Raw genomic sequence first — 10,892 nt, forward strand, 5'->3', positions numbered from 1 at the left:
GGATCTCTGTGAGTTCAAGGCCAGCCTGGTCTACAAAGTGAGTCCTGGATAGTCAAGGCTACACAAAGACACCCTGTTTTCAAAAACAAAAACAAAAACAAAAAAATATATATAGTAGCTGGGGACCTGTAGAATAGAATATTTAGTAGTTGTGGCATGCAGTGTCAGTGGGAAAGAAGCAGACAGTGATGATATATGTCAGGAGACTATGTAAAGAAGGAAGCTTGCTCACTGAGGTGCTTCACAAGCCTTTAGGTGGAAAATACTGTGCTAATTATAGTCTTCTAGGCTGACATGCTATAGATGTTTTCAGTGCTATAGAGATGCTGAGTAATTTTTTTGGTTTTGTAATAGATAGGATTGATTCCAAGTACAAAGTTCAGGTGGCAGGAACAATTCTCTGTTGTCCTTGGGCAGTTGAGCTTTTTCTGTAGATCTCTAAATGACAAGTTCCCTTTCCTTCGCTCCTTATCTAACCCTTTAATCCCCACTTAAGGGTAGTGATGAACTTCAGGACAGCAGTGAGGTGCTTCCGAGGAGAGTGCTGCTGACGGAATTTAGGTCATTGGTGGTTAGTCACTCCACTGCCAGAAGTCTGTGCGTGCTAAGTGATTATGGTCAACTGAAGAATTTCAAGAAATTCAAGAAGGTAAGTGTCTTTATTAACTGTGTCTCAAGATGGCAGCGTTAGGATTGTTTGAAACAACATTGACACTAAATACAGATCAAAGGAGTATTTAATGGGTTTGTTTTTGTTGTGCATTTTAAGTTAATGTATTGTTTGTGTGTGTTATCTGGAAGTCATAGGATAATGTGTAAGAGTTGTATGTCTCTAGGTTAGCGAGATGGCTCAGTGGTTAAGAGCCCCTCCTGCTCTTCCAGAGGTCCTGAGTTCAATTCCCAGCAACCACATGGTAGCTCAATACCATCCGTAATGTGATCTGATGTCCTCTTCTGCAGATAAAGCACTCATACACAATAAATAAATAAATAAATCTTTAAAAAAAAAAAAACATTAAAAAAAAAAAAAGAGTTGTATGTCTCTTCTTCCACTATGAGTCATGAGAATTGAACTCAGGTTATCAAGCTTGGTGGCAGGCGCCTTTACCCCCAGAGCCATCCCCATTTTTTAAAATTAATTTTTTAATTATTATTATTGTTGTTGTTGTTGTTATTGTTATTATTATTATTTAGATAGAGCCTTACATGAAGTATGAGCTGTCCTGGAATTCACTGTGTACCCAGGCTTGCTTTGAACTCTTTAATCTTCCTGCACCAGCCTCTCAAGGGCTAGGATTACAGGATAAATTTTGAAAAACTTATATAGTGCTTTAAACTATAGTTTGTTTTCTTGAGTTGGTTTGATTGCTAGGTAGCAAACTAAGGTGATTTTTAAATAAAACCTACAATTAAAATTCAAGTTATTTTTCTTAGTGTATAAGGCCTAATGGCATATCTAAATCTAGATATAGTAATAATTAGAAAAGGGTGAAGACAGATGGGTCTGGCACAGTTTTCTGTGTCTCATTTTCACTAACAATACACACACCTTTGATGCTTATGCATGACTTACACTGCTTACATTTTAGGTATTTTTTAAAAACATTTATCTTAATTTATTAATATGCTTAATCTCACAATTTACTGTTTTCCAGACCACATTTCCTGGAGCAGGAAGGCTTCCACACATCATTGGAGGATCAGATTTAGTAGCTCACCATGCTAGAAAGAACACAGAATTAGAAGAGTGGCTGAAACATGAAATGGAGGTTAGTGGCAAGTGGGGCCCTCACTTTGCGTGTCACTTTAGCCATTTGTAACTTTCTGAGTAAACTTTTTTTTCTTTTTAATGTGGGTGGTATGTATGCATGTGTAGGTATGTGCTTGGGTGTGCATGCCTGTGCATGCATATTGGAGGCCAAAGGTTGAGTTCAGGAGTCTTTATTATTGTCTACCTTATTTGTATCTGTTTGTTTGTATTTATTTGTTTCTGAGATAGGGTCTCTCACTGGACGTGGACTGCTGGCTGCTGTGCCCTCTCAATCTGCCTGTCTCTGTCCCCTAGGTCAGAGGTCCCTGGTGTGTGCCTCGCTTTTTACGTGGGTGCTAGAGCTCTGTGTTCACGTTGTCATGCTTGGACAGCATGCCCTTTATCCACAGAGCCATTTCCCCAGCCCCAAGCATGTTCTTACATGCAGACCTAAGTGACTTCAGTTCGTTCATTTAGGAAAATTATTCTACTACAGAACATTAGGACTAACCTTGACTTATCCATATTTAAGAGAATTATAGATTTTTGTTAGTTAAAAAGTCAGTGGGGCCTGAGTATATTAATTGTAAATCCTAATGTAAAGGGAAAAGGAAGACTGAAACAAGAAAGTATAAGTGAGAAAGCTTCACACTGAGAAAGATGTCCCCAGGGCCTCCTGCAGCGCTTCCTTCTAGACCCAAGTGGTAGCTAGGGCCTTCATCTGGGAGCTGCTGCCCAGCAGTTCTGGATCCTCCTTCCTGTTTCCCCTACAGTGTCTATCTGAAACGCCCAGCAAAACTTTATCAAGTTTAATTTTTCTTGACTATAATTTTAGTCATTTCTTTCCATTGTCATTCAGTTTACTGTTTGTCTTCAACACTAATTGTTTGCATCTAGCCATGGAGTTGTTGTTGTTGTGTTTTTTTTTTTTTTTTTTTTTTTTTTTTTGGTTTTTCGAGACAGGGTTTCTCTGTGTAGCCTTGGCCATCCTGGACTCACTTTGTAGACCAGGCTGGCCTCGAACTCACAGCGATCTGCCTGCCTCTGCCTCCCGAGTGCTGGGACTAAAGGCGTGCGCCACCATACCCGGCTTAGCCATGGAATTTTAAATTTGGACTTGGATGTTTTTGTTGCTGAAAGCCTGTGTTGTTTTTTTCCTATTCTTCCTGTTTTCTACAGATATGTTTTTTACCAATGATTTCAATATCTGATTTGTTTAAATTATTTGTTTTTATGTGTACAAATGTTTTATGAGTACACATTCTTTTATGGCAGTATGTAAAATAATGAAGGTTAAACCTAAACCCCAGAAATTACCTGTTGGAACATTAAGTGAATAATAGTCAAAATGCTCTTTGTCGAGCAGGGTGAGAGGCAGAAGCAGACTGGGAGCGAGGAAAGACCAAGTAGAAGGAAGCCACACCAAATGCACCCAGCTCATTGCTCTTTGGATGCTTGGCAGAAGTTAAAATGATGATGTAGCTGCTGACTTGTTCCATCTTCTGTTCCTTTCTCCAGGAGTTAAAGACCTGTGCTTTAAGTGTGCTCGGTTTATAGCAGCAAGCTCTGGGTTTGTTGCCACAGTGATTTAGACATTCCGTAAAACTACTCCATACAGCTACTGCACACATACCTCAGTGTACCACATGCTGTCATCTTGCCCTAGACTTACTCCCACTACTTTCCTTTTGTAGAGTGTACTTTTTATTTTTTCAGCCCTTCTAGTTACGCTGCAGACCCATCTTAATTTTGATAATCAGTGGACCAGTTCTTAAAGTTTCCTTTGAGATGTTGTCATTCTGTAGATCAAACATAATCTTTAACTTTGTGCTGATACCTGATTTGAATATTGAAATATTGAGATAAAATCTTAGTCCTTCCAAGAATTTCTGACAAGTCATTTCTGTTTCTTTATACTGTCCAAATGTATTTTCTAAAATAATACTCCTTTGTTATTTTTTCTTTATTGTCCCTTTAAAATTTAGTATCCTTTGTCATGAAGCTTTGAGATTTTTTTTTTTAGAAAAATGATTTAAACAGCTTTTTAAAAAACTCTTTTATGCACATTTTGTTTTCCTATTTATGTTCTTTTCTGCTACTGTAATAGAAAATGTAAAAAGAAAAGATGTGATTTCATTTTGACATTTCACAATATGCATAAAAGAAATCTATGTAGGATTAAATCTGTACAGGTCACTATTCAACATTTTAAAAATTACATTGTACTTAATTTTGTCTGTGTGTGTGTACATATGTATGTGTGCACATATGCTCACACATGTGGCGTGCCGCAGTGCTCAAGCATAGGTCAGAGGACAACTTGGAGGAATTAGTTCTTTGTTCTGCCTTGTGGCCCAGGGATCAATCATAGGCTACATAAGTTCTGTAGCAGATGGTTTGGGGTGAATTTTTGCAGGTGTTCTATTTAAGTACAGGAGACCCACAGCCCTTGTCAGTGTGCTCCTCATTGTGTAGTAGGCAATAAGTAAATACTAGATAAATTGACCTTGATTAGATGTGGGAAAATAGCAATGGGGGGGCATCTTTCTGAGCCTAGGAAAAAATATGAACAAAACCAGAAAGAATTACATACGTAGGAGATGATTCTCTTTGCAGCTCTGTTTTGACTAACAAACAAGCACATAGGGCCCATTGGGAGGCACGAGGAGTTTGGGATGGCAGTACACTTGAGAGCCAGATTTAAGAAGGTTCGCGTATTTTAAGGGTCACACTCAGGAGCTGTGCTCTCTTTGGTACATAGAAGTCACAGAGGGGTGTTGAGTGGCACGTAGGAGCTGTCAGAGGAGGCTTTTCCCTGATCCTAACTCCGTGGTACTTTCAGAACTTGGGGAGGTCTGCTGAAAATGATTGTGGAGAAAAACTTCTGTCCTGATCCAGAAGTAAGAGGAAGGGAGATCTTTTGTCTGTAATGCTGCTTTGTTGAAGACAGCATGATTATTGTGCTTTCATGCTCATAGGCAATGACTATGACTCAGAGAAAGTTAGTCAAGTCTCTCTTTAAATCCCTAATGAAAAGCTTTTATCCTGTAGTTTTGTGTGTGTGTGTGTGTGCACCTCCCTGCTATTCTGTGTGCATGGATACCAGAAGCCAGCCTGTGGCAGTCTGTTCTCTCCCTCTATCATGTGTTGAACGTGGGTCATCAGGCTTGCCAGCATGCACCTTCTCATTGAGCCAACTGGCTGTTCCTAAACCCCCAGTTTTAAGAAAGCCCATGTAGCATCATCATTCTTGAACCCAGAACACTGGACTTCCTGACAGAAAGGATGTTTACAAACTCAGTAAGCTAGCAGTGTATGTTGGATGTCTTTGAAATTGACTAGACAGTTATTTAATTATAACAATCTTATAGTAACCTTAGCATGAAGTGAAAATAAAGGGGTCAGCTAAATGGGAGAGACTCCAGAAGAAAGGATGTTCCCGAGGAGTGACATCTTGGATTTGGAACTCTGGAAGATGACTGTATAATCGGCGTAACAAGTATTGGCCACTGAGCAAATGATTCACTTTATGTTAACTTTGACAGGTACAGAAACAACAAGCGAAAGAAGATTCTCTTGCTGATGACCTGTTTAGGTAAGATTAGACTTTGCTCACAAGGCCTTTTGAGAAATGTAGATACAATTTATATTCATGCCAATCAAATATTTGTTTCTTCTGTCCTTATAAGAAACACCTAATCTCTTCACACAAAGAATGTTTGACTTTTAACTCCTGTATTTTTATTACTTGAACACATATTAATTTCCTGGCCATAGATTTAAAGTTTGATTCAGTTTTATCACATTTAAATTTTGCATGGTATCTTTCAGGTAAAGGAAGTCTCCTAAAATATTTAGATTATCAGCCTGTGAGGTTTTTTCTTATAGTAGAATTAAAGGAACAGATTTTGAAATCAGCCAAGTGTCCAGACCATTTGTCTACTTCTAACTTGGCAAATGGATAAAAATGAAAGATGCTAGAGATGAGATGAGAAAGATGGATGAGATCCAAAACTGGCTTTGTTTTTTGTTTGCTTTATGGCAGGTTTAGATTGTTGATAGAAATGATTATAATTTAATACATTTTGAGCATTTCTATAAAGCAAATCAACTTTATAATTGTTACCTCTCAAATACTAATGAAGTACCAGATCAGGTAGACAGTAACATTTTCCCAGCCTAAAATACAGGGTGTCTTAATCTTTTTTTTTTACACATTTACTCTGTGTATGTACACACATGTATACATGCCTGCACGTATGTATATGTGTGTTGTAGCATGCATGCCATAATGTGTGTGTGGAAGTTAGAAGACAACTTTTTTTAAAATAAATTTTAAAAATTTATTATAATTTATTCACATTGCATTCCGATTATTATTGCCCTCGCTCTTATCTTCCCCTCCCCTAGACCTCTGACAGACAACTTTCAGGAGTCAGTTTTCTCCTGCCATGTGGGTGACGGGGACTGAACTCAGGTCATTAGGCTCAGCAGCAAGAACTTTACCTGCTGAGCTATCTTGCTGCCACCCCCCCGCCCCCAGTCTATTTTGCAGCCAATTCTCCAATTCCGTTGACTTGAAGTAAATGCTACAAGTCACTGGTAAGAATGGTGACATACTGAATTTTCATGACTACAAGAATCAATGAGACATCTAGTTCCTGAGTTTCTGTAGGAGAAAATCTTATAAAATAGTAATTATATTTTAGAGTCCCTAGCTTTTTGTACTTTTATTTGGGGAAATGATTATATAGGATCTATTCAAACCCACACTAAATTTTTTATGCTATTGTTTTAGTTTTAATGCTTCATTTGATTTTTGTTAATGATGATTTTACCATGTATCTAAGCAACATCAAAGGATAAATGGAAAGAAAACCATGTTTATCATCCAACTCTAATAACAACATTGATATTTTCATGAAGTTTGCTAGCATGAAAACTACAGGTTGAAAGCCCTTTAATGTGATCCATTAGTGAAATGTCCTTTAACTGATTTTTTTTCTTTGCAGATATAATCCTAATGTAAAAAGAAGATAACTGAACTTTGTGAAGGAAGCCATAGAAACACATTTCTTAGCAAACGTTTATTTCAGGCCAACTGGGATACGCAAATATAGTACATGGAAATTACAAATCCTTTAAGGCTTCAGTTCATTAAATAAAGCCAACAAATTCCATTCATTTTATGTGTTGTTATCCATGGGGGCTTTGTAATCTTCTCTTTCATGGCATATTTTCTTTTTCTATTTTCAATGTGTTTCTTACTAAGTAAGTATCACAATCATAGTGTCCAAAATCCTGAAACTGCATGAAGGGTAAAGACCCAAGTCTCCCTTCTCCTAGCTACTTGGTTTCTCTCGGTGTGGGGAAGGGGAGTGTTAATAGATACAGATATAGGTGTAATTACTTCCGGTGACTCAAATTCCTGTGCATAACGTTTTTCAGGAATTACATGTGTAGTTACTTTGTACCTTGTTTTCAGTATAGATTAGATAACAGGCACATCAATGTAATCTTACCTTTTATTATTATTCTGTAAGATGCCCAGACTGATATGACCCAAGTGAAACGATGCCAATGCAAGAATGAATATCTTCCACATCCTTGCACAAGAGATTGAGGTAGTACGTAGGCTTCACACTGTGACTAGATCTCACCAAAGAGAGGTCGACCCCTTTTCAGTGGTTGTGCTGAGCACAGTGACTCTGTCTTGGCTTCTTTAATGTCTAAGTATGTCTATCTGTAAAGTAGAGGCAGTGAGTTTGCCTTCTACCTGAAAAGGAAAATGATAACAGGAAATGGTTTTTTTTTTTTCAGATATTTTAATAGAGAAGTAGACCTCAACTCTGTATATTATACATTATATTCTAGAACGTATTATAAGCCTTTTAGTACAAACTGAAAGCTTCCTGGTCCATGTAAATTCTGCCTCCCTAGCAATTTTACCTTTTTTAGTCAGAAATAACAGAAACAACAGATATATTTGCTAGGTTTCTGTGTGTCCCTTTACAATTACACTTAAGTGTCTGGATTAGCTACTTTCTACCTTTTACCAAACCCTAGAACACACTACTACAGTTCTATAGGGACAAATTACAAATATGGGCTTTTATTCTCATCCTTCATTACTCTGTCAAATTTTGTTAATAAAACATTAAGCATATGTCTAACGCATTGCTTTTCCTCAACACACCGAAGAAATAGGCACAAAGATCTCTAGTCTCAGATCTAGTAGTTTTGTTAAAATGTCTTCTATAGGCTGGAGAGATGGCCCAGCGAGGAAGACCACTTGGTGTGGTGCTGGGGAGAATCCAAGCCTACATGACGCTAGGCACTCTACCAGCTGAACTACACACCCGCCCAAACTTTTAATTTTTGATAAAGTCTCATTTACCTATTTTCTTTGATATTATTCCTACACACACATACAAATAATGTTTAACTCCAAAACTCAGTGTTAATCCATAAGGTTACATTTTAATATTTTCATAAATACTATTATAAATTCCTTAGCCTTTAAGTATTATATAAAGTGGCCAGGAGTAGGCTTCTCCCATAGGAATGTCAAACAGTTCATTAGAAGAAGTCTTTTCTGCATTAAATTATCTTGTCAACTTTATCACACATTACTTATGACTTGTTTACCCATCTTTTCATCAGACTACTCCTTGAATTACTATAACTGTATGTAAGCCTTGACAACCAGTACTCTTCTTTAAGCACATGTGCATATGTTCACAAGCATGTGGAGGCCCAAAGTTGATGTTGAAAATCCTGCTCTAATTTATTCACTGAAGTCGGGTCTCTCAAGTTGCAGCTCATAGGTATGGTTAGCCATCTTGTTTTAGGGATCCCACTTCTTCCTTCTGGGGACCTGAATCCATTGCTCAGTTTCTGAGACAAGTGCTTGATGACTGAGCCATCTATCTCCCCATTCCCTGAAATCCAACACTTCAGTCCTTCCAGTAAACCAGTTCCTTTCAGGAAATCTGATAGGATTTTTGTGGGGCCAGAGTACTGTGAAACCACAAAGAGTTGGTCCCTGAGCAAAAGTGGGGTCAGGGCTATGTCCAACCCCAGAAATCTCCAGAGCTGTAGTAGGCACCACTTCCCCTTCCCTGAGACTGTATGCCCCCCAACACACACACACACACACACACACACACACACACACACACAACCTTTGCCTATACCAGAGGTCATGTAACTGCAGTCAGGTTAAACCTTTCTTTTTAAGGTCCAGTCCAGCAAGCACATGGAATTTCTCAATAGGAAGTTGAACAAAGGCAAATAAGACATTCCAGGGACCTTAGCACCAGCCAATGATGTACACTCACTTCAAAGGAAGTTCCTCTCAACTAAAGAGCTGCTCAGTGAAGCCTGACCACAGGCGTTAATGCTGTGAAGAGTGGTGGGGCAGGGTGAAAACAACAGATTTTAACTGGAATTGTACTAGAAATTAGTTAAGAGGACTGATATCTTTTAGTTTGCTTTTTGTTTGGTTTGGTTTTTCAAAACAGGGTTTCTCTGTGTACCCATGCCTGTCCTGGAACTTGCCTTGCAGAGCAGGCTGGCCCCAAGAGATCTACTTGTCTCTGCCTCCCTAGTGCTGGGATTAAAGGAGTGTGCCAGTACACTCCACTAAGAAATGATACCTTTAAAATATACAATCTATATAGCTACTCAATTCTTTTTTTCCTACCCATTTCAACTCTTTTGTTATTTCCACTGCGAGGCTTGCGTGTTTTAAACTTAACTCTAGTGTACTTAGTAATTTTGACATTGTAAATGGTCTTCCAAAAAGCTCATCTTAATGATATATTGCTTGTATATGGGAAAAATCTTTTGTATAATGAATGTGGAACCCTGTAAGTAGCTAAATTCACCTTAATATAAATTCCAGTATTTGTATAATTTCTCAATTTTTTACATATGCACTTGTAATTCTGATTTCTTCCCAATTGTTCTGCCATTTCTCTCATTTTATTAAATCAATTGACTATTAAAACAATGCCACGCATTATGCTTGATCATAGACTTTCCATTTCTTGTCTCTTTCAAGGAATTTATTCATTCTCGTATGCTTTCCTATTACATTTTCCATTTATATATGTACTGATAGCTCCTTTTCCATTCTTGTTACTAGCACTTTGTTCCTCTTATCTGTCTTGTTAAGGGCATGTCAAGTCTATTAATATTTTGAAGGGCCTTTTATTTGTTGTATGTTACTTCATTGGTTTCCATTATTCCCTTCTTTATACTTAGGGATTAATTTGCTCTAGGTCCTGTAGATCATTTAAGACCATGTCTTATTGTTTGTACCTGAAACTACTTCAGCCTGCATTGCTTTGGCTATGTGACAGCTTTATTCCAGTGCTCAGTTTTTCCTCTGCGTTTCAGCCTTTTCTTACTCATTTGGTCTCCTGAACTGGTTTTGTAGCTTTATCAGTTTTAGCAAATGTAAGAATATGTAACTGTTCACTTTAAATTAGTAGCAACATTTAATGTGTACTCTACATACCTTATATTTCACTCACCTTCCTGTTATTTATGCTTTAACTCATATTGCTTGTCTTACTTAAATTTTGAAATATTAGGTTTTGATTTTAAGTATATTCCTTTCAACAATCAGATTCTAAGTACTTTTAGGAAAACCTTACCACCTCTTGTCTTCTTTCATTCGTGTGAACACATCTCATTGATGTGAAGTTTAAATTTAGTCTAAATTTGTTTCAATCTGAGTCTTCCATTTCACAAACAGGAGTTACCAGAGCTTGTTTTGAAAATGGATTTAGAAGGCTGCACCACTTCCTCTTGACTATGCCATTGCATTGGTGTGAATGTGATTCTTCCCCATCCCAGCCTTGGGCATTTGAATACTTGGTTCACAGCTGGTGGCTGTTGGGGAAATTAGGTGTGGCTCTGGTAAGAACGCTGTTTCAAAAGTTCGCATCACTTTAGAATTAGCTCTCTCTGCTTCCTGTTTACGGATCAAGGCGTGTGTCCTCAGCTGCTGCTGCAGAGCCATGCCTGTCTGTCTGCCACCATGCTCCCCAGGACAGTGATGGACTCATAACCCCCAAATAAATTCCTGCTTCTGTAAGTTGCCTTGGTCATAATTTTTATATCAACATTAACT

General features: G+C 37.9%; 1 protein-coding gene across 1 annotated transcript in view; it reads left to right on the forward strand.

Annotated features, from left to right (window-relative positions):
* The window catches only part of Nbn (nibrin), a 33,765-nt gene extending 26,831 nt beyond the window's left edge, over window positions 1-6,934 (forward strand). The window contains exons 14-17 of the mRNA XM_051160574.1: window positions 497-649; window positions 1,656-1,769; window positions 5,296-5,345; window positions 6,763-6,934. Coding sequence (XP_051016531.1) covers window positions 497-649; window positions 1,656-1,769; window positions 5,296-5,345; window positions 6,763-6,790 — 345 coding nt within the window. The 3' untranslated portion in view covers window positions 6,791-6,934. The remainder of the gene's footprint in view (window positions 1-496; window positions 650-1,655; window positions 1,770-5,295; window positions 5,346-6,762) is intronic.
* Window positions 6,935-10,892: the final 3,958 nt, after the last annotated feature.

This window comes from Acomys russatus, chromosome 2 (genome assembly GCF_903995435.1).
Source record: "Acomys russatus chromosome 2, mAcoRus1.1, whole genome shotgun sequence".
Classification (NCBI taxonomy): Eukaryota; Metazoa; Chordata; class Mammalia; order Rodentia; family Muridae; genus Acomys; species Acomys russatus.